The 23,439-nt window shown below is 54.5% G+C and overlaps 1 protein-coding gene across 5 annotated transcripts in view; it reads right to left on the bottom strand.

Annotated features, from left to right (window-relative positions):
* Positions 1–23,439, bottom strand: part of EBF3 (EBF transcription factor 3) — a 117,037-nt gene that overhangs the window by 27,248 nt on the left and 66,350 nt on the right. For all 5 annotated transcript variants that reach the window (XM_057736436.1, XM_057736438.1, XM_057736440.1 and 2 more), the window contains exons 7-10: positions 12,077–12,158; positions 8,481–8,598; positions 3,070–3,200; positions 2,456–2,582 (exon numbers count right to left, since the gene is read on the bottom strand). In XM_057736436.1, coding sequence (XP_057592419.1) covers positions 2,456–2,582; positions 3,070–3,200; positions 8,481–8,598; positions 12,077–12,158 — 458 coding nt within the window. The remainder of the gene's footprint in view (positions 1–2,455; positions 2,583–3,069; positions 3,201–8,480; positions 8,599–12,076; positions 12,159–23,439) is intronic.

The following is a 23,439-nucleotide window of genomic DNA, read 5'->3' as shown; positions in this document are numbered from 1 at the left end:
TGTGGGGGAGGCCGTAAATTAGCCCCTGCAGGAGAGGCCACGCTCCCTGAATGGCTTCATTGAAACGCCCATTCGTGGGAGAACTCTTGTTGGAGGAAACCCCATACCCTTGGGCAGCCGGGACCCTGAACGTGGGGTCCAAGAAGCCCCATCAGCGTGGAGTGGCCAAGGCGTCTGCTTCAGAAATGGAAGACGGGCATCAGGATGAGGGTGTCTTTGGAACAGACTCAGGGACGCCCGCTTCCCTGCGGGGAGGAGGCCGCCAGCTAAGGAAGGTGTCCCGCCCGGCCGAGGGCAACAGGCTGCAGGGACAGCTCCCCCCCTGCCCCCACTGTCCCGCAGAACCGGAGCGGCAGGCCCTCAGCCACGGGACACCCGCCGGCGGTGACAGGCGGCCCCTCTGGCTCACGCCCTCCCCTCCAGCCACACTCGCATCCGCCGTGATGCTCAGCGAGGGGCCGCCGTCTCAGCGGTCCACGGTGGGGTCAGGAGAACCAGACCTTCCTGGTATCGTGTCTTTTCTCAGGAAGAGTCACCACTCCTGACAACAGCCTGCAGATCTCAGCACCCAAAGCCCGCGCGTCAAGAACCCCCTGTCCGGTCGTCGGGAGCAGGGCCGGAGGCACCAGGGGGTGGCGGCCAGGGGGCTGAGGCGGGAGAGGATTCCCTGCGTTGAGAGCAGAGCCGGGTCCCACCAAGTACAGAGGCGCCCACGGGTGCCTGAGCCAGCACAGCGCCCGCAGGCACGTGGCAGCCCAGGGCCCAGCTGAGAAACGGCCTCCTCCAAGGACCCTGGACCCGTGGGGACTCGGGTCACCCGAGGCCCGCGGAGAAAGCGGGCCTCGACGGTCAGGAGTCTCCCCAGGTCCCCGGGCGACACGGGTGCAGCCGCGCAGGGCGCCCGCGGGCCCCACAGCTGTCTCACAGCCGCGCCGGGGGCAACCACGGGCGGCCGAGCGCTGCAGGGAGGGCCGGGGCCGCGCCTTTCTGCGGGAAGAGCCCTCGCCTTGCAGTGCGTACAGCCCGACGTCACAACCCGCTTCTGCGCGCCTTCGTGTCTTAACACGTGGGGGCCTCCCCAGCTGGGGAGCCGCTCTCCCTCCACCTCCACCTCCAGTCTCACCAGGAGGCCCGCGGCACCGCCCAGACGGGGGCCGGACGCACACCATCAGCGTCCGCCTCGGCCCCTCGGCTCTCAGGCCATCCTGGGCTCCGGGAAGTGTGCGCTGGCCCCGCGGGAGGAGGCGGCCCCTGGCGTGGGGCCGGAAACCTCGCTCCCCTCCGGACCATCTGGGGGACCTGCAGCCGGCGGAGCAGCCAGCCTCCCCCCATCAAGAACCCAGGTGTCCCTGGCAGTGCAGGCTGCTGAGGGTCTGGGTGCCCCTGCGGACAGCAGCCCTGGCACTCTGCGCGGACGGGCCAGGCTCAGCCCTGGGGTGACACGCGGCCTACTGGAAAGTGGTCACTGGAAGAATCTACATTTTGCATTTCACGCTTCCTAAAGAGGGGTGAGTGAGCTACCTCTACTCCCTCTCCTAACCCCAAAGTGGAGGGGACCTCGGCTCCACCGTGTCACCGGCCTGCTGGACAGAGGAGAGGCCTGCAACCCAGGGGGAGGCCAGACCTGCCCTGGACGTCCTACAGTGGGTGATGGCGTGTGGACGGAACCCGCAGCCCCCAGACCAGGCTCCCGCGTGCACCTCCCGGCCACCCTGACCATTCAAGCACGTGGCGGCCACGCTGGCCAAGAACAAGCCCTCGTCCCCTCCACCTTATGGGGCTCAGCAGTGCCGGCCATCCCCAGAGACACATTTCAGGTGTCACAGCTTCTGCAGGTGGCAGGACCAGAGCCCCATGCAGACAAGTCTTATGCTTATTCATGGCCCCTGTCAATAGCAACCTCAGACACATCGTGTTCTCCAAGCGGCCTGCGGGCAAAGCACTGCAGCAGATGACCTTCAGACAGCAAACGGGGGACCTCAGAGGTGACCCTTTCTGGTGCTGTCAGGGTGTCTGAGACCCTCCCAGGATACAGACCCCCTTGAAGCAGTAGTATGGGGGCGAGGTGTGAGGCCCCAGGCCCGGGGCAGAGACCTGCTCCCACGTACAGGGTGTGTGTGACCTTGGGCACACGGCCTAACCTCTGAGACCTCACAGGACCGCCACCTGGAAGCTGGGGGGACTGTACTTACTACAGCTCCTACCACCTTGCTTTACAGGTGAGAAGGGAATGTCCACGGATGGGGTAGGGGCCCAGGTCACCTGGCCCCAGGGGGTGGCACCCATCCACAGCGTCACACCATCTGGATGAGGATGCAGAAACAGGCCCCGACCACACCAACCCGTGGGCCACGGGGCTTGCCCGTCCTCACTACAGAACCCGTGCAGGGGCCCCCAGGGGCCACCGAGAGGGGCCTCTACCGCTTCACCGTGAAAGTTGGAAATGTGAACTCACCGGTGTAGACAAACCGCCCAGGAGCACCTTTACAGAACTGCTTGGATTTGTAGGACAGGGTGACTTCGACGACGCCAGGAATGTGCCTCGGTGGGGTCTGCACTCGGATGGCGTGGGGAGTGATCAGCTACAAAAACCACACAGTGAAGAGGGTTTCAGCGGCGCTGGGCAGAAGAGGCGGACACTTGCCAGTTGGATGTAATTACCAAAATGAGCAAAATTGGACCATCGTCTCAGATGCCTCCTCCTCGCTGTCACCCAGAGACTCAGGACCTACAGTTGTGCTTTCAGAAAACTATCTGCAAACGATCCCGGTTGCAGTTTGCAGGAAAGGCCACAGGGCATCATTCATATGAAAATCGCCACCATATGTCTCCTCAAACCTGCTTCTAGTAATTCCAGCACTAATTGTTCCAGGGCACTCGGGGACCTCTGACGGCAGGTTTGAAACCCCAGGGCCCGGGGCAGCGCTCTGCACCCGCCCACCGGAGCAGCCCTGCCTCGGGCGGACCGTCCGTCTCAGGGGCTCTGGAGGCAGGATGCACCGCCGACAGCGTGTCAGACGGTCCACGGACAAAGCCACGGGCGGAAGCGGACCGATCTCGCGGGCTTACCTCGCTCCACACCAACATAGTCCCGAACACAACTTGGAGCCCGTCAAAGAAGTTGTCTCCAATGATGATCACGGTGGCTCCCCCCGTGGTCCAGCCTTCACTGGGACTGATGGCCTTGATGCACGGAGTGGCTGCTCGCACAAGACAGAGAACGCAGACCTTAGAGCCCGCCCCGCCGCCCACCTCCAGCCACGCTGGGCGCGGGGGGAGAGAGGCGGCCGCTCCTCCGCGCCGCACGCAAAGGGCAATCGTAGATCAGCGTGTTGATGTGTTTAAAGCAAACTCTTAAATGTTTTATAAAGCAAAGGCCAAGCCACGGAATACTAGTGAGCGAGAAAAAAAAATGGCTTGATATAGCAAATTATGTGTCAGGGCAAATATGACTATTACAAATGATTAAGCATCGCGTGCATGTGGCACGTCGATTTATCTGCTCTGCGGTCCAGATCTGAGCAGAGTCAATCAAAGGCTGTTGAGGGAGACGAAGAGCAAACGCCTTGCATTTCGATTCCTCATAAGCAGCTAATTGGGTTGGGTTTTTTCATCCGCGAACTTTGCCTTTTGGTTCAAAACTTCATTTTCCTCTGTCACTTCACAATTACTACTTTTCACTTTTCATCAGGAAAAAAAAAATCAAAAGCACGATATTAATACTTTTGTCAAAGGTACACATTTTACATCTAATATTGTTTGTCGACAGGAATCCCCAGCCGCTGGCCTGACCTCCCTTTGTCTCGGGAGCGCCCGCATTTGCATGAGTTATTACAATGCTGCGGTCTGGCCCGGCGGGGGGGAGGGGAGACAGCCAGCGGGGCGGGCACAGGGGAGCGGGACCAGGAGGCCCGGTGCGGTGCTCCCAGCAGCCCGCCAGCCGCGGAGGCCCGGGCTGAAGGCTGCAGCCTCATGGAGGCCGGCTTTGTTCTTCCACAGGATGTTGGGGCACCTTCTTCACCGCTGCCCACGGCCTGTCGTGGGCCATCGTACGGGAGGAGCCGCCCGTTCCTGGGGAAAGGCTCTGGCCGCCATCCTGCGGCCCGCAGGGCCTCCCTGCCGGGCTGGGCGCCATGCTCAGGACCCTGGGCCTCTCTGTATGTTCACCTTTGGGACAAAGAAGAAGGCTGTGCAGGCCTGTGTGATGGGTGGCAATGTGGCCCTAAATCCGCCAGGTCTCCTGGCTCACGCCGTCTGGACAGAACCACACCCCAGACAGGAGGAGGCACGGGCCGCATCCTCCACCAAGAGAGAGGAGGAGCCCCACCAAGCCCTGGGCTCCCTGGTGTCACCCTTCGTCCTCCTGGCCTCATGGGGGGTTGAGGGGGAGGTGAGCTGTGGATGGAAGAACTCGGCCCCCCGGCCTGGGGCCCCCCCTCTGTTTGATCACCCATCGCTCACAACCACCTCTGTGGTTATTTGTCCAAAAAGCAGTCACTAAGCTTAGGACGCGGCCCAGGCGCCTCTTGGCGTGCGTGCGGACACGCCTGTGGAGGAGGTCTCGGGCCTTATTAGGCTGTTCATCTTATCTGAGCCCCCGAGTAGCTCGGCTCCAGATAAATCATCTTTTTAGACTCTGGGTCAGATGTGGCCACACGTCTTCATAAGCGGGAGTTTTCCAGAAGCCCGCGCGTGGTCCCCCTGATGGGTCAGAGGCAGCGTGGCAGCCGCACGAGTTCATCACCAGCAGGTATTGTTGTTCAGCTGTGCGACACCACCCTCCTTTGTTTGCTTTAATGTTGGACGAGCGGGGGTTATATTTGCTCGTTCCCTGCGCATCTCCCTCTGCAGCAGAAGCACAGAGCACACACTGGGAACCTGCCCTTAACTAGCGCTGTTGACTTCATGCTAATAAGTTCATACAAATTTTCATTTCTGAGGCTTCCGAATGACATTTGCTTTTCTTAATTGCATGGAGAGCATTTGAAAAGGATCAGCTCTCTAAAGACTGACAAGTCCCCTCCAAGGGGGTGACCTTCATCAGCACAGCCAATTACGGCAAATAATTCACAAAAAAAAAAAAATTACAGTAAACAAATTTACTTTGGAGGTGAGAAAAGAAAAAAAAAAATCCAGGATCCCCTGCACGACAGAAGATTGCTATCTGGCAGCTGTGGCCCAGCGGAAAAGCCACCGCATCTCAGGATCTCTAGTGCTTCTCCGCGTAAGAACCCTGGGCCTGCCTTGGCCTCCTCGGCAGCCGATAGCCATCTTCCTCCTGCCTGTATTTGCATACATTTCAATGCACACAGAGAGAGGGAACATGTGTTCACTGGGAACCATAGCAAAATGAATTACACAGACAGCGTCAGAGATCTAATGATATACGTGCACAATACACTCAAGCAGATGACAGGGGCTGGCACGGCAGCGGAAGACGGGCGAGGAGGAGCCCCCCGCGCGCCCCCCACCCCTCTCCCCGGCCGGCCTGTGGTGGGAAGCAGCCCTGAAGACCCATCCTGGTCTGCGAGCTCCTCCTTCCCTGTGGCCCCGCCTCCCGGGGCCCAGGCTCGGGAGGGGGAGGCGTGGCCTGTCTCCCCGCCGATCTGACCTGCGCTGGGACCTGTTTTAACTCCCGGAGCCCCTCTCAGCCTGCTGGTGAGAAGGGCACCCCGGCTTCCACGACCCGTGTGCCTCCACCCTGGACACCCACAAGGACTGGCTGGTCTGGGGACCAGGGAGCCCAAGGGCCAGAGCGAGGATCTCAAAAAGTGAACGTGATGCAACGGAAACCCAGTGCTTTTGACCGAACCGTCTTTCTTTGGGGGTCGCATCCAGTATTCTATTAGTAAACAGCTTCCCCGTCCTGGTTCCCGTTAATCAGCGAGCTCTCCTGAGTAATATCACAGCATTTGTCACCTTTCCCTGCATTCACAATATTGAGGCACTCAAACAGGCCTAATCTTGCCTCATGAAGACTTCTTTGTTCTGCCTGCTAAAATGTCTTGTAATTGTGCTCGGGATGTCCAGATGGCTGGCTGATACTCCAGCTGATAGGATTATACCTTTTACCTCTCCTAGGGCCATCTGTTCCCTTAACTCGCTAAAGCCCCCGCAGCCTGGATTCGGTCCTCCTCACTGCATAAACCTAACCGCATTACGGCACTTGGCATGCAAATCGCTTCTGTGCTGCAGGCCGGGTGCGGGCAGGGCTCACGGAAGGTTTAAACAGGGTTGGAGTCGTTTACGAGGGGACAAGCGACAAGGAGAAAAATGAAAGCCCGAGTTCTTCTGGGCCGCGCTGGAAGGTGGGATGGTTGTTTTCCCTGCGCTTGTGTTCAATACTGTAAATAATCTGCCTTGCTTTTTGTGAGCTCAGAGGACGCGGTGGCAGACATCCACGCAGCAGCAGGGGGAATTAGTTTACTTGGAAGCCATCAGCGAGTGTGTACACACTGCTGGTGAATATTAGATGATTGGATAATGAGGTGTTAGCCAGGAGAGGCTGCACAGCAGCACAGATCTGCAGTTTATGGGAGCCCTTTTTCCTTAAAGAATGTGGGACCCATTCAAAGCCAATGTCCCACCCCCACGAGAGGTACTAACCAGGCAGAAGGAAGAAAGGGGCTTTGGGAATGATACGGCCAGACCCCAAATTGAACTTCCTAAGTGCCAGCCCTCTCGGGAAGTGGAGGAAGCATCTCTCTTCATCCCAGAGAGAACCCTGTCATGTTCTGTAGGGCACTTGAGAACTGGGCATTAATTACAGAGCAACACACAAAAACCTTCCCGCTGATGACAAATGCCTCTTCCTCAAAGACCTATATGTGCTAGTTCTCAGAGTCACCTATTTGCATCTTTTAATTATGAGTCATGATCGGGGACTGGGTAAGATATTTCAATCTCTTGCAAGAAAGTGACTTGGTCTAAATGGTGATAAAAAAAAATTGAAAAACAAACCTAAAAAAATCTCGAGCAAGACTGCTTCTGCAAATAGCTTTTGATTAGTCGGGTTTTATCTCCAAGGTACCCACGATTGGCCTTTATTTTTCTAAATGCTATATTTTCTGCTTACAGTCAAATGCTTTTTCATGCTACTTACAAAAATAAATACTTGTACTTTGCTCAGATCATAATAGCTCATTAGAGGAGGCTGATTTTGGACCCAGACTACAACCTAACACCAGAGGGCTGCGGGGGCCTCTTGAACCTATCACGTTGCCGGCGCTGGCTCTCTGGGGAAGCGGGGGGGCTGAGGACAGGGATCCAGGCTTCTTAATTGTGAACCTCATTAGTGATGGTTACTAAGCAAAACACACACCTACCTTCAGTGCATAGGAAGGAGATAAACAGTACGTCACAGACTCTAACGACTCTGGCGCCCGAGGCGACCTTTAATTATTATATTTTTGTTCTCTTACACCTTAGTCATTAATGTAGAAAAACAAATTAGTTTATTTTTGTGGACCACAGCAGATTCATAAATTGTCTTCCAGTTTTTATGTCTGAATCGTATTTCATTCTGATGACCTGCACAGGCTTCATTCATTTTCCTGTGTACGCGTATGTCTGCCACGCAGGCAGCTCCTGAACCCAAGACCTCAGTCTAGAGGATGTGTCTTAAAATTGCTTAGTTTCAGGGATTCCTTTGCTTTAAAGAATTTAATCATGCTATTTTGTTTCCAATTCACTTAAAAAAAAAAAACTCACATGACTTTCCCAACAATTCGTATTGGTCAGACTCTCATGGTTTTTGTGAAACGTCTTACAGATGAAAGGACCGTGTGTCAGAGGGGAGGTGACAGAGGTGGGACCTGCGCATCCCACAGAGCGAGTGAGGGGCGGCCTGGGAAGGCCCAGGGTCTGCGTGTTTCTGAGTTCTGACGTACACGCCTCCCTGCCTGTAGCCCTTCCCGAAATTCTTCTCTTTTAACCAGCAAAACAAGAAGTCCATCACTTGGAAGCATTTGGTAAACAACATCTTATGCCTTTTTTTTTTTTCTCACCCCCACCACCCATCCCCCACACAGAGGTGCACGCTTGGTGCGTGCACACACACGCGCTCACTCTCCACGGAGGGCCAGGAGGGCCTCCAGGCCCATGAGCTCACGCTCACGGGACCAGGATGCCTGCGCCCGCGGAAAGGTGCCCGGAGCACCTGGGGATGACCTGGATGGGGCTGACAGCCAGCCAAAATAAAGCAAATAAACTCAAACTGCAGGAAAAGCGCGAAGTAAAAGAAAGTGGGGACACAGACAAGCCAACAAAGCGGGGGCCGTGGCAGGTGAGAAAGCCGAGTTCCCCACCCCACCCCACTCCCCCGGAGAGGAGGGGGCCGCAGGGGGCTCTGTCTGGGGGGCCTGGAGGAAACAACTGGGCATGAATCAACAGAAAGGATGGCGCAAAGAAACGGAAGCATCGCAAATAAAAAAAGACATGTAGCATGTGCCTACCATTTTCCAGATAAGAAGGGGCCGTACCTTCTGACGGGTCCAGGCGGCGGGCCCGCCGCCCGTGTTTGGAGTTGTTGTGCACGAACATGTTGTCGGACACGGCCAGCACGTGGCCATCCACGTTGACCGTGGTCGACACGACAACCTGCAGAGACAAGCATGGGTGAAACCGGAGTCTGCGATGGTGGCGGGGCCCCAGCGAGCCACCCTGAGCCCCAAGGTCGCGACCCAGGGACTTGCTCTCGCCCCTGGGATCCTCCTTGAAGCCACGTGCACGCCCAGCTTTTTTGGCTAATGGGGTGGGTGGGCTGTTCTGTTGTGACTCAAGATTGCTTCTCTTCCAAACCCGCTGCACTAATTACAGTTTAATCTCCTATTATGCTAACAAGTGAATTCAATTCACAGAAATATTCTTCTCACCATTAGCTGCAGAAACACCCCTCCAGCCACTCATTTTAAAAGCTGCTGTTGTGATTGATCTGTTCACATATTGATTAGATAGTTTATCTAATTAAAATGAGTTCACTGGAGACGGTCCCTCCTTGAAGAGGTGTGAGGATCCAGAGTTGTGCTACCCGCCCCCGCCGGAAAAAAGCCTTCCTAACTCAGAAGCTGTTCCTGCTCCCTACATCCCTGGGTCAAGGTCACAATTACACCTGATGTCTGCTGATGAATGTTTCTGCATCTGAAAAGACCGAGCTGAACAGGAGGGAAACGGTTTCAGTCCAGGGAAAGTATCCTTTCTCAAGTTCGTGGAGAAGGAAGGCGAGGGCCCATGCTGCCTGTTGGAGGCGAAAGGCTTGCCTCTGGGTTCAGGTTCAGGTTCAGGGGGCGGCCAGGGAGGAAATGGGGGCCAGGCTCTCCCACACTCCCAGCGCCTCACAGAAGTGAACGAGGAAGTCACGCTGGCAGGGATGGTCCTGCCGACCCCAGACACCTTCCCAGGGGAGCCTGTGACAAGCACCCCAGAAATGCCCCTCCCCCCCACCTAATGGACTCAGGAAACAGGACCAAACCCGGCCTGGAGCCTTTCCTTGAACAGAGGTGGGTCTGGATGTACCCCAGAAGAGCTGGGATAGCACACGTGTGCGCCCAGGTCCAGTCTGGATCTCACAGCAGGACTTGGGGGCCGGAGCCTGGGTTCGGGGTGCGGAGAGCCAGGGTCTTTGCCACGATCGGGCAGTGCGGAGGGCCGGCACCACCCAGAGAACCACGACCTCATGGAGAACAGCTGGGCAGGTGCGCGGGGAGAAGGAGGGTGGGCACACATCAAAGTATGCCGTCACCGTGACTTAAAAGCCACCGCCTCGGTGGCCACCGACGCAAGATGCTAATATCTGGGGCGTGCGGGGGGAGGGGCCGGCCAGAGGCCGTGGGGATTCTTCACTCTCTGCGAAATGTTTCTGTAAACCTAAAACTGCTCTAAAAAAAAAAAAAAACAGTCTACTCGTTAAAAGAATGATATGTAAAAATGATTATAAATAACCAGATTTGTAAAAAGGCAAAGCTACATATTTACATATAAATACATCTGTGAGTAATTGATTTTTTATAAGCATCTCAGGCCCCACAGAAGCCTGTGAAACGGGACCAGTACCCACTGGACCCGCCCCCCACCCCAAAGGAAGGAGACACCTGCCCGGATGACTCTCTCCCACGGCGGGCGTTGCCAAGCCCCTTAAACTCCCCACAGTACCGGGCCCCTCCCAGCCTCCAACTAACGTCCGTGCCACCCCCAGCGTCCCCGGGCCAAGGCTCGGGCATCTCTGCGTCATCTCCCTCGACTGTCTCTGCCGCCCTGGCGCGGTGCGCTGACCCCACTCTGGACCCCTGCTGGCCTGGCAGCCGCTCCGTGGGGGACGCAGGGTGGCCCGGGTCACGCACGCGCCCTCCTGGCGGCCTGTCCACGAGGCTCCGCCCTTTGTGCAGCGGGGCCTCTAGCAACACGGCCCCCGCGTGGCATGCAAAGACACAGAACGAACCCCGAGCCACAGGCTTGACCCTCTCTGCATCCCTAGTTAAAGAAACAAGAAAGGGTAAAAATAAAAATAAAAAAGGACACTGTCTTTGCGCGGTCGTCTATATATAGGCCCGTCACCAAGGGAAAAGCGTACTTGAGCAGAGAAAGCAGACAAGTTGTGTTTTGTTTCTCGGCCAGGCCAGCCCTGCAGTGCACCTGTGGAAAGGTGCTGAGATGGTGATGCGGTTGGAAATGTGTAAGCCCTGACCTACTGCTAAGTCCGGTTAAACCTCCTGGGAGGCAGGGAGATGAGCTAGGGAGGAAGTCCTTCTAGTAACTGAGGGCTCCACTTGTGACTGATGCTGCCTCTGGCCACTGGTGAGCCGGTGTGTGACCTCCACTCTGCTCCACGGATCAACCTGAGCCTCCTGAAAGGGAAGCGGGAGCCGGCCCCACTGTCGGCAAGACACACCACCCCAGCTTCAGAGCAGGACTGTGGGCGGGCTGCTGGCTCCACTGGCTCTGACTGGTGGGTTGGATGTCAGAACAGATGTCACATGTTTCATCTAAAGACTGAAGCATAACTTACATTTCTAAAAACAGCCTTGAGTGATTTGATGGTAAACTAGCCTAAACCCCAAAGAAGAAGCATTTGGTAACACCCAACCAAGCAGCGAGCTCCCAAATTCTTCTCTAGCGGGTAGGGACCAGGAGCAGCTTTGTGTTCCAGCCCAGATATTTTTACAATTAAAATCAGCAAAAGAATCCATTACGCGTGCTAAGTTCCCTTCACCTGAAGTCACCTCCTCGTCATTCACAGACAAAGGCAAGAAAAACACGACTGGATCAGAATGTATCCCTGAACCCAGTGGCTCTCCAGCTCTCTCCTTGAGAGGAAATCCTCTGATCTGAGGCCAACCAGGGAACGGGTTTGTCTGGGGCCAGGAACGTGGTCTAGCTACAAGGCCTGGAATTAAGGAGGCGAGAACAGCCCAGCCTCAGGGGAGGGGAGTGGAGCGGGGGGAACCTTCTGGAATTGGCCTGCATGGAACAGGTGCAGCCCCCTCCAGGAGGAGGCCCCTCAGTCCTGAGTACACCCCACATGTTACCTGGTGTTCTCCCCCACGGGACAGATCAATCCATCCCTCTGGAAGAGCTTCAGCACGGGCCCCAAAGCCTAACTGACCAAGCATGGACAGCAAAGTACAACGGAGGAAACAGACTAAAGGAGATGCTAACCTTATGAGGACTTCCCTTGAAAAAATCCTAAAATGGTCATTTTGAACACACCCATATGACTCACCATGGCTGAATGTAAGACAGATTCCAACTTAACCCACAGCTCCAATTGCTCTGATTTGGGGGCACCCCACAGCCCAACCCGGAGGCACACACGCACCCTGTCATCAGAGCCAAAGCTCAGGTCGTGTTTCCAGAGCCGGCTTCGCTTTGTCACGGGCCACAACTGGGCTCGAGGACTCTGGCGGACTGAAGGTACCAGATCATTTTTGAAGCATTTGATTTAAATAGTCTTCCAAACGAGCCCATCCTGGCTCATTCGCACCCAAGCCCCTGAGAACTAAAGACGGGTTTCCAAACACTCTCAACATCAAAGACCTGAACTTTCATACTGCAAGTCTGGATGGCGGTGCAGAATCTGTACCTGGAATCTTCGCATGTCCCGAGGGTTGCCTGCATTCTTCAAGCAGTTCTGATTGCACTTGAGGAAAAACTTTAGAAAGAATCTACAAAAATACAAAACATGGATATTTGTTAGCGTTATCAGACAAGAGACACAAACTTTTTGAAAGACACTCTTGCAAGGGGAGCAGGGGACATGACTCCACACCACCTGCTGGCTGCCCTGTAGGGAGCGATAGAGAGCCATGTCGGGCGAGGCCCCGGGCAGGTACCTGGGGGCCCCTGGCCGGTGGGGAACAGCCCACGTAAGGGAGGGATGACTCACATTTTTCTCGACACTGGGGGTCTCCAGTCTTTATAATAACAACTGTGACTTAGATTGGCCATTTCTCACCTGGATCTTTGCACAACTGTTAACCACCGGGGACCCATCCACCCCAGAGAGGGCTGCCAGCTTCAGCAAATAAAAACACAGGATGCCTAGTTAAAGTTGAATTTCAGATAAACAACGAGTAATTTCTTTAGGATAGGCCTGTCCCAAAACATACCTATCCTTAAAAAAAAAAAAAAAAAATTGTTTACCCAAAATTCAAATTTAACTGGACACGCTGAATTCTATCTGGCAACCCAAGCCCAGGGGCCATCACTGCCTATGTAAACATACTTTTTTTTTTTTTTTTTTTTTTTTTGGGCGCACGGGCTTAGTTGCTCCATGGCATGTGGAATCTTCCCAGGGAAGGGCTCGAACCCGTGTCCCCTGCATTGGCAGGCAGATTCTTTACCACTGCGCCACCTAGGAAGTCCCTATGTAAACACACTTTTAAAGATGGGGTTTTCAAGGTACAATAGGTTTGACTCTTTAGAGAAAATGTGGGGTGTTATTTTAAGGGCGGCAATGACTTCTGTGAAAGGCCTACGTGTGGTTTTAAGGGATGGGTCAAGGCCCCCTGAAGTGGCAGGGAAACCATCGCTTAAGGGAGGGGACCAGGTGCTGCCCTGGCTGGAGGGGGAGGCCGGACGTGGAGCTGTTTCTGTTTCCCGCCAAGGCCTGGCCTTGTTCTGAAGCATGAAGTTTCAGGGGCCCTGACAGTGTGTTGAGATGCTGTGACATCACCGCCTTGTCCTTCCCGTTCCTGCGTGCTCCATGACAAACGCTTTGGCTCATGACAGGGAGCGCGTGGACCCTGGGAGGCCTGGCGGCACCACCAGCCACAGGAAAACAGGGGTCCAGCCCTGTACCACCTCTGCTCCTCTGGAGAAGGCCAAACACATGCTGAGCCCAACCAAGGGGGGGCCTCTGGGCCGACACCCCGCCCACAGGGCTACCAACAAACATCTTCTCTTTCTTTCCAAATATCCTCTTGTCCTACTGGATGATGACTAATTTTTTAAGAAGCTGCACACGATTTCCTTGACTTCAACCTGAAGGTCAAGGTTCCTCACGGCCAATTATCATATCAGAAAATAAAGATTCAGGAGACTAAGACTCATGTCTCCAACTGCATTCCCAACATATCCTGGACGACTTTCCACCAGGGCAGAGGAAAATCCGACTGATGGGGAGAAGGATAGTGGCCACTTAATTAAATTTTCTTACACCCCGCATGGCCTCGCTATTTTAGGCTGGAATTTCCATCCTTTGTTAGCTTGCCTCACCTATACACTTAGCTCGCTGCGCCTCTGCACACCATCTGGCATCAGCATACAGTAAGCCACCGGCCGTCCACCCACCAATCTCTCCTAACAACCCCTGTGCAATTAAGCTCCATGCGCGCCACAGCGAGGTAAATTAGGCGCACCTGCGGCCAACAAGGTGAGGGCGTCACAAAGTTATCGTCCTGTCAGGCAATTAGGCTCGCACTTTGGGGACAGCCACCCGGCGCAATCACGCCGCACGTTACCACCCTGCTAATCTCCGGGCCGCACTGGCCAGAGCCGACGGGGGCTTTCCTGTGGTCTGATTCTTCTCCCCGTCCAGAGGAGGCTTCTTTACTTTCCTCCATGTCTCCCTAGCCGGCTCACCCTTTCACCGGCAGGCGAGCAGAGCGGGTGTCCAGCCTGAACGGCCAGCGCCGCGCGTGGTCACCGTGGGCAAGAGTGGCCCGGCACTCGCGGGCCTTAACTAACGTCAGCTGCAGAAACGAGCAAAGCTGCACGCCGGGCCCCGTGACCCACCCGCGCATCTCGGGGTCGACTCCGGAGCAAGGGGGCGCACATGCATGTATGCACACACACGCACACACACATGAGCACATACACACATGCACACGAGCACGCACGTGCACACAGACATGCACACACACACGCATACACTTGGGATGTGTAGGCGAGGGGAGGACTCGTCGAAGTTCCTCAAAAGCAGTGAAAGGAGCTGGGACAGACCTGCAGGTCGGGAGCTCACCGCCCCGTGGAGCAGGGTCCCTCCCAGGCACGCAGACCCCAATCACACAAGCGGAACAAGGCCCAACACGTGTGGGAACAGACAGGGCAGGAGGAGGAGCCTCACGCTTAGCTTTTACCCCCGTTTTGGTTCCTCGACGTTCCATCAGGCCTCCCCGCGGTCGGCGGCTCGGTCCAGCCAGCACACGGCTCCCGGCCCGGCACACGACCGCGGCCGGAGCAGACACGTGCCTCCGCTAGCTAGCAAGGGCGCACCGGTGCTTGGGTGTTTGGGGAGGGCGAGACCGGGATGCGGACACGTGAAGTCAAATGGTAATTCTCATCCTCTACTCAATTACCCTTTAATTGGCTTTTTCCCAAGAAATATCTGACAAGTACTTTACATATCTCACTTCTAGAGTGTGGTCCACAAAGGATTTAATACTCTTGTTATGAAAGGAAAAATCTTTCCTATGTCAGAAAATCTTTGGCTTTAACACCAATAAACTCTTTATTACTGCTAACCATGGATTTGCTGCTCGATGGCAAAGAGGCGATAAAAATTCTAACCTGTCATTAGTACATTATGCTTAATTGTGTACAGTGTGCTCCCGGTTGCATCTGTTGGCCCATCATCAAAATGACCATTATGTACACTAATTCCCTGACCCTGTCTTTATTTCCCTAAAGAGTCATCATCTTTCACAGTAGGTACCAGAGTAAATCAAGCTTGAAATATGGGCTTTATTTACTTGTTTCTCCCAGGCAGGAGGCGAAGCCGCATCTCAGGGCAAACTGCTACACGTCCGTCGAAACTCCCTGGCAATGTTCTGCTCGGAAACAGCGCACAAAATCCTGGAAAGTTCTCCACGGCGATTAGAAGGGGGAAAGGTGTGATCTCATTACTTTGGAAATCAGGTTTCCTCTTTAGCGCGGGCGGGAAATAGGAGAGAAGCCACTTGGGCCGTCTCCTTCTCTCCTAGGAGAGCTGGTAATAGCAAGCTCCCTCTTCCAACGCTGGCGCATCCTGAGAACACGGGCCCAGGGGCCCTCTCACTGGGAGGCAGGGGTGGCAGAGCCAATGGTCCAGCCCCCGAGCACGAGGCTGAGCTGGAGGCCGCCCTCACGTCTGCAGGGACAGTGACGCTACTGCTCGGAACAGAGCTGTGGCCACGGCTGTGGCCGCAGCAGAAAGTTCGGTTTGGTCTCGGTGGCATCTGTGCCAGCACCCTCCCCGACGACGCCAGTGCCACTGGAAGTGCTGAGTGGCAGGACACGGGCGCCTTCATCAGGGCTCAAACAAGGGGACTGAATGACCGTGTTAACCGGAGCCCATCCTGTATCACAACGAGGGGCGAGCCCCCACCGCCGTACCTCATCTCAAAGTCAGCCCCCTTTCTGTGTGTTTAAGCTATGAATTAGTTCATTTCTATTTACTTTTATGAAGCTGATTAACCAGAGCTTCTCTATCTGATGAAAATCATTTTAATTGTGGGGCTAGGCTCCTGTGTGATATCCATTACATTATGAACTGTTTAAATTCTACATGGGTATTGTGTAAATTGGCCCTTTGTGAGCGAGCAGGCAATTAGGACCAAACACTCTCCTTTAAGCGGCTACAGAACTTTGTGGTGTTGTTCAGGACAATCAGAAACAAAGGAGGCTGTTTAATTGTAATTTAATGGAATATCAAGGAGTCCGTGGCATTCGACGCTGGCAACAGAGAGCAGGAGAGAAAAATTAACTGCAATTATGTTTGATTAAAGCTATCCTTCTCAATAATCAGCGGTCCTGACAGGCCATGGGGCTCTAGTGGGTTCCACCATGGCAAAAGGTGTTGAGCAATATTAGGGCCAATAACGGGGATATTAGCATAGCTAATTACAGCCCTGCAAAACCTGCAAAGGGGGCCTCTGTGTATTGTAATGTGCGAAGTAATTGGCCAAGGCCGTTATCAATTACATAAGGAATGAATTTGGTTTGTCAGAGAAAAGCTGATGAGATGCATGTCATCTGACACCCTTCCCTCCTGTTTCCAGGAGCTAAGAACTTGCCCACTTTTATCAAAGGCCGCAACTTACCCGTGGCCAAATCACTGATAAAATTATCTTGCCAGCAACCGTTAGGTAATTAATACCACTCATCCTCGCCACCTTCCCCGCCACTGCTGTTCCTCACCTAACCGAAGCCACTAATCACGTAATAATGATTTCTCTCCCTCTGGTCAAAGGAGAAATAGATTGTCTCCTTAGACATGCAGTGGGCTTGGCGTGCGCACCCTGGTGACTGAGGAGAAAAAGGAAACTTCGCGCCATCTCAGCGGCTGTCTTTTGCACGTGGCTATCACGTCTGAAACTACCGAGTCGCAACATCTCAGGAAACCCTATGTGCAGAGATTTTAAAACATTTTTTAACTGTCAGGTTGTAGACTGTCCGAGAGCCTGGTCCTGCGGGTGCTTGGAAACAGGCGTGACCGCGAGCTGCGAGGCCACGCGGCCGTGAGCCGGGATCCCCAGGTGGGCCCCCTAAGCACAGGTGAAGGGCACAACCGGGACAGAGCTCTGGCTGCCAGCAGCACCCCACCCCCGCACCGCGTCTGACCCCAGCCTCAGTCCTAGCGGCCACGACCTCCTCTCCTGGCCCTTGATCACCGGTGATGTGGGAAATCTGAGTCCAGGATTGAGAGATATTGGTATCTGGGGGCGGGCTCAATTTTCCATCTTAAGGCTGAGCTCTTATCTCGCAGCAAACTAACACCCATGGGTAGGCCTCTGTGTCAACCGTCTACACTCCCAAAGCATCTGTGTGTAAATCACGGCGCTGACAGCTTCCGGGGCTTGGAAGGGCAGGGACCCCATTCCTGACTGAGCCCCCACATTTGTAGTTACTGAATGCAGAACACAAATCCAGGTGACTGTTTTCACGTATAGCAACCTTGACAAGGAAAAGCGAGTAGAGAAAACCGACCAGAAGCTAGAGCTGGGAAAGTCACCACCGGCTGGTGGCTGCCGGGGGCTGGGGGCGCTGGGGGGCAGGGCAGCAGGTGCCTGATGGGCACGGGGTCTCCTTCTGGGGCACGTGGATGGTGGTGGCTGCACAGTCCTGAGACGGGACCGAACGCCACTGAAGTGGGTGATTTCGTGTGACGTCCACCTCGCTCCCCCGCGCCACCACAGCAACGAGGTCCCCACCCAAACGGACGAGGAGCCCCGCGGGGCAGCGGCCCCTCTCGGGGTGTCGGTGGCCGCGGCCGCTACTGCCCCCTTGAAAGGAAACAGTTAAAGAGCCAAATTAAAAGATAGAGCCTTTAAGAGACTTTTCCCTGACGGATAAGAAAGTGACCGGCGGTCGAGTGCTTCCTCCAGGTCCCGGCTAATTACTCGGAAGCCCCTGAAAGCAGGGGCCGCAGCTGCGGTGGGTGCGCGCGGGGCCGTCAGGCGCGGCAGTATTGATTACTGAGCAATCCTAGCCGATCGGCTTCGGGGCTCAGAGACAATGTGCTTCCTTCAGAAAACCTGTAATGAGCCGTTCCTATACACGAGTACACTCTGCTGACATCAGATCTGTGCACGGAGATAGTATACAGGTCAATACGTATCGGATTTCCAAAATGCGGGGGTCTTGATGTCAGGCCTCTCTCTCTCTCCCACTCCTGCCATTAGCTGCGACCGGGCTCGCGTCCTGTAATGCCATACGGGAGGGGAACTCTGCTCCATTAGTCTGATTTATTCTTCAAATATGCCATGACAAATTGCTTTAACACCAGACTTATTAAATTCTTGTACATTTCAAGTTATGGGTCTCATATACGTGTAGTGCCTGCATGACGTCATCAGGGAGGGGCCAGAGGGCAGACGGGACTGGATTTTACAGCTGGGCCCAGATGGCCTTTGTGAGGGGCCTCCCGCCCGGGCGAGAGGGCTGGGGCTGCCCGTCTCCCCACTGTGGGTTCCTGGCCCCCGTGGGCGTCGTCCCCCCGGGCACGTGTGATGCCCTGCATGTAAATGCAGATAGACGAGGATCTGAGAATATCCACGGCTTGACTCGAGGTTCAACAATTACTGGCCTTTGTCTGGAGGTTCCTGCTCTACTGTAGCGGAGGCTGTCTCTAGTGGACCGGAGCTATTTTACTTCCCCGCGCTGCAGTAACCACACCGCATTAACAATATTTGTACTACAATCGCCAAGGGACCCACTTCCCAGATTCTATCACTTCTTTATCTCCTGACAAATACCTCACTATCGAACATTATTAGGTTTAGAAAATTAACCCTTCGAGGTCCGCAGCCACACTAGGTCCCAACCGTCCCTCCAAAGAGCCTTATCGCCAAATTTCTGCTATAATGGTTTTTCTTTTCATCACAATTTCAGCAGCGGCTGTCAAGAGGCACTTACAGATACCACGATCTTGTACTTGTGTGATGATTCTCATTAAAATGACGCCAAAGAGATCTGATGGGATTTAATAGCTTTGCCGGCCAGTCCAATCTCCGCCCCCAGAACAGATCCGGCGGCGCCCTCCTTTTGGAGAAATTTGTGTGACTCGCATTAAACTTTTCCGGGTGGTTGTAATGCGCTCAGATAAGTAAAACCCAGGTAGACACTCTGGAAGCACACGCAGCCCCAGCTCTACGCTTTGTCAGTTACCCTCCCCGGCTGGCTGTCAGGATTCTAGTTAGTATTTTCTGTAACTGTTCCTGATATTTCATGATAGTTTTGATAAGGTTATCTGTTTAAAAGAAGTCAACCGCACAACACAAAAGAAATGTGAAGTGCGCTCTATTTACACCGGGGTTCTTGTTTCAAGTGCCTATCTTTCCTTTCCCCTCTACCTATTTCTCTATTTCTAATGGGCGACGCGGCATTGACATTATTTCCCCAGCACATCACTCGCCCTGTCAATCAGTCTGTATTTTGTCTTTCGCTGCGGGCTCATTAAAACAGCTTCCCCACTCCCTCTGGACACTGCTCTATTTGCCAGCTCTGATCACGAAGCTCCTTATTTAAGAAAAATGCCAGCACCACTTGCCTCACATCAGATGCACCCCCTGACTTGTTGCCAGCTCCAGGGGAGACTTTTACAGAGACTTTGTGTGTGGAGATTAAGTGCCTCTGCTTATCCGAACTTAGGGTTTCAAACCTCTCCCACCGAACGGGCGTGCGTTCGGAGGGATCTGAAGATAAGGGGGCCGCTCTTCTTGCCATTCTGATTTCTGTCGCAACGGAGAGCATCCTCAAAACAAACGTGAGGGCTTTTCGTTTGGGGCCTTCCCACCCCCCCCCCAATCTCCAAGCGGGAAAGACCTAGTTCATCGTCTCCTATTCAGACACACGTTTCCCTCGTCCATGCCAGCTTGCTTAATTAAGAACCATCACCTTTGTGGGCTGAATTATGAATAAAAAAAATCACATTTTAAATCAAGCCTGTGCGTGCACGCAGGACACCAAGTGTCGAACCTGCCTACGCCGGTCTCTCTAGCCTTTTAGGTCCTGATTAAAAACTTATTAAAACATTATAAATGATTAATGGGAGCCCAGCTCTGAGTGGCAATTATTAGTTTTAATGCAGGTAATGCAGCTTAATGAGGGCCACATGTGTGCAAAGCTTTAACTTCATTACTCCTGCGTGTCAACAAATACAAGAGAAATGTGTGTCCGGGTCATCCGTTACTTGAAACAGCACCAAGCCTTCCCTCTTCCCCTCCCTTTGTTGATGAGCCGGGAGCCGTAAATTAAGCCCTTTCTGCGGCTCAGGGAAGGACCAAGGTGTTCACAGCACGGTCACCCCCGCCACCGTGCAGCCCTGTGTGTGAGGATTCCACAGATTCCCTTTCCTGGAGCCCTTCGGCGCATGGGAATGCTGCACTGGGATTGTTGCAGGCTGTCACAGTCTCAGCTCGGAAACGAGAGCTCCCGACGTGCAGAGCCGATTGGGTTTCTCTCCTTTCCAGTTTGAAAGGTTTGTGGAGGAGTTTCGCTCCATCCTGCCGGGGCCTAATTCATGATACATGGCTTCCCTAAACATCCGGACGTGATGCATTCTGAGTGCCTGAGTCCCGGCGTGCGGGGAGCGCACACACCGCGCCGCCCCCCACTCCGGGCCAGAAAGGCGCTTTCAGGCTGGATCGCAGAAACACAAGGAAATACCAGTCGGCGCCCGGCTGCAAAGCAGAGATGTCAGGGCGAGCCTGGGCCGGGAAGGGGCTCGATGCTGAATAGGTGCATTTAGGATGCTGAGCGTGGGGAGCCCGCAGGGCTTCCTCCGCCCACAAAGGGGCCCATACAAGCCGCCGGCCCCACCTGGGACCCTCGGGCCGGGCCCGCGTGCCGCCCACAGCCGGGAGCGGGCGGCTGGGCCCAAGTTCCCAGTCGCCTTTTATTTTCTGTTTTTGTGACAAGCAGCGAGATCCAGGCTGATCTCCACTATCTGTCTGAAGAGTATTCAGGACTATTTGCATCATTTTATCGCTAATGTATAATATATGGCTCTAAAGTGGGCCCAAGCACTGTCTTGTTACCGAGCATAAAAAAGTAAGGGCAATAAAGATACATTAGTCCTCTCAAGCACAGCGGCTGTAACGCAGGCAAGAAAGGTTGCTGCTTCGAGTGAAGAGGCAACCTTTCTGCCCGACTAAGACAATGGAGGAGTAAAGAAAATGTCAAATCAAGAAAAGCTGGATTTAGAGATGAGGCGGCCCAGAGTGACGTGGGTGCCGTATTTTGTGAAACTGTGATGCTGCTGGCAGCACAGATCCGTGTTTCGATTCATCTCGGGCCGCATGGCAAAGCTTTGTCAGTCTGTGCAAGGTATAAATAATTCAGGGTGAGAGATGGCAATTACAGGGCCCTGCACAACCAAAATGAATATTTTATGAGGACTAAAACTGCTCTGGAATGAATCATACACACGGCGTCGCACACACACGGCGAGGGGCTCACACTCGGGGACCCCAAGAACAGAGCCGCGGCCCTGCTCTCCGTCCCGGTGCGGAGGATGGGAACCCTGCCGCCGGCGATGCGCAAACACACCGCAGGCGCCCCCGGCCGGGCTGCCGCTCCCACGCGCCCGAGAGATGCTCGGCTCCCCGAAAGGCCCAGCCGGGAGGCCCGAGACCCTCGGCCGACACAGCCCTCGAGTCTGCTGTTAGGTGGAGAGTCCTGAACTCACGTCGTGGGTGTGCTTACTGTTCCAACTGTTCAAACTACGGACGGGCGTCAGCCGGGAACCTACTGTTGGCGGGAAGGTGGTCTGGGTGCTGGTCCCCCGGCAGCTCTGCTGTCCTGGGTGAGACGGAAGAGAGCCGAGGAAGGCGAGGCCACGCGAGCCCAGCCCCCTGCCCCCGCGGGACTTTCCGTTTTCCCGCCCCGTTGCAGCACGTCCTGCGGCCCTTCTTCTGTCTTCTGCACCCGAGTCCTCCAGGACCCGGTCACCTAAGCGGAGGGCCGGCACCACGGCTTTTCACGTCCGAACTCGCATGTAAAAGTTGCTTTGCTCACTTTGAAAAGCGGGACCCTGCTAATGGGGGTAGGGTTATGCCAAAAGAGATCTTGAAAGGCTGAAAGGATGGTTTCATCTGTTACATTTCCTCCAAAAAAATGCTCCTGCTCAACTGCTAGGAACAAATAACAACCTTGTTCGCGAGGCCGAGGCGGCCAGGCCCACTGGTGAATGGGCATTGTGTTTGTCCAGCTACTGATACCTGCGCTTTTGTGGAGGAAAGAAGGCCGGGGGCCGTGACATCCACACAGCACAAGTGTCCCTCTGTGCGGACACCCCGAGAGGGTCCTCGCCGTGGTGGGAACTGAACACCAGATCCCTCAGAGAAGGATTTTCTTTAAATCCAACTCCAATGCATTGTTTATGAAAACAAGGCTATTAGGTATATTAATAATTTGATAAATAGGGATTTGCCCTTAATTATTCATGAAGAACATTTGGCAACAGTAAAATTATATTCACAGGACAGGTTTATAAACCAGCTAATTATAAATTAAGTATGCAAGAGAAAATTGCTAACCTTGAAATTAAAATATTTTATGATTCTGCAATTACAAAAAAAAAAAAGGTGGAGAATTATCAAAACCCCAGTGTGGGCAGAGAGCACACAGGACCCTACAGATGGCAGAGCACGGGCCGGGGAAGTGACAGCAGAGAACGTGGGCCAGGAAAAGTGCCCCCACCTCCCTCCCCCTGCAGCCCTAGGAGTGGAGGAAGCCTCCAGACAGCGCCACTCGACTGTTCTGCTCAACTGCAACTTTCCAAGGGGACAAGCTGACAGAACCGGCATCCATGCCGAGAAGGCAGGCTAGCATCCTTGGGAAGGCACTGCCTGCTCTCTGCGAAGGACACGGCGTGTCACCTCCGCCTGTTGTCAAGCCCTCGCACGTGGACAGCCCAGCGTGCTCCCATCGCTGTGCTCAGGGTCCACAAGCAAGCCCCCGGACGCCCCTCCACCCCACCCCCCCCCCCCCCCACTTCACTACCCTCCTGCTGGGGCAGGGTCCACACTGAGCTGGTTCTAGAGGGACAATATTGGTGCTGATGTCAGAGGCCCGCAGTGCCACCGGTCCCCACTAGAGGGCTTCTCACGGCGGTGTCAGTTGGGAGCAGGCAGATGCCCCGGTGCTACCAGCATGCAGACAAACTTGGGACCGACCCTCCTCTAAGCTGGGTCCTCCCAGCTTCCTCTCCGACTCCTCCGGCGGACTTCATGGTCAGGGGGCTCTGTCCACACCCACCCACGGCCTCTGCAGCCCCGCCGGGAGCTAAACGCCAGCATCACATCCCTGGTGAGTTTCACAAACATTTCCCTTTCCTCGTGTGATAAGAAAAGACCTTTTAATGACTAGATATCGTCACCCTTAATTTCAGCAGACGTTTTTAAAGGAATTAAGGAAAGCGACCAAGATGAGTTAATTGAAGAATATCCTGATTAAAAAGAGAGAGAGAGAGAAAGGTCAGCCATATTCCTTAACTTCTCTGCCCCCGGCTTTGTCCCATGTGTG

The sequence above is a fragment of the Hippopotamus amphibius genome, chromosome 5 (genome assembly GCF_030028045.1).
Source record: "Hippopotamus amphibius kiboko isolate mHipAmp2 chromosome 5, mHipAmp2.hap2, whole genome shotgun sequence".
NCBI lineage: Eukaryota > Metazoa > Chordata > Mammalia > Artiodactyla > Hippopotamidae > Hippopotamus > Hippopotamus amphibius.
Note: the sequence above shows the minus strand (reverse complement) of the source record. Positions and strands in the feature narration are given on the sequence as shown.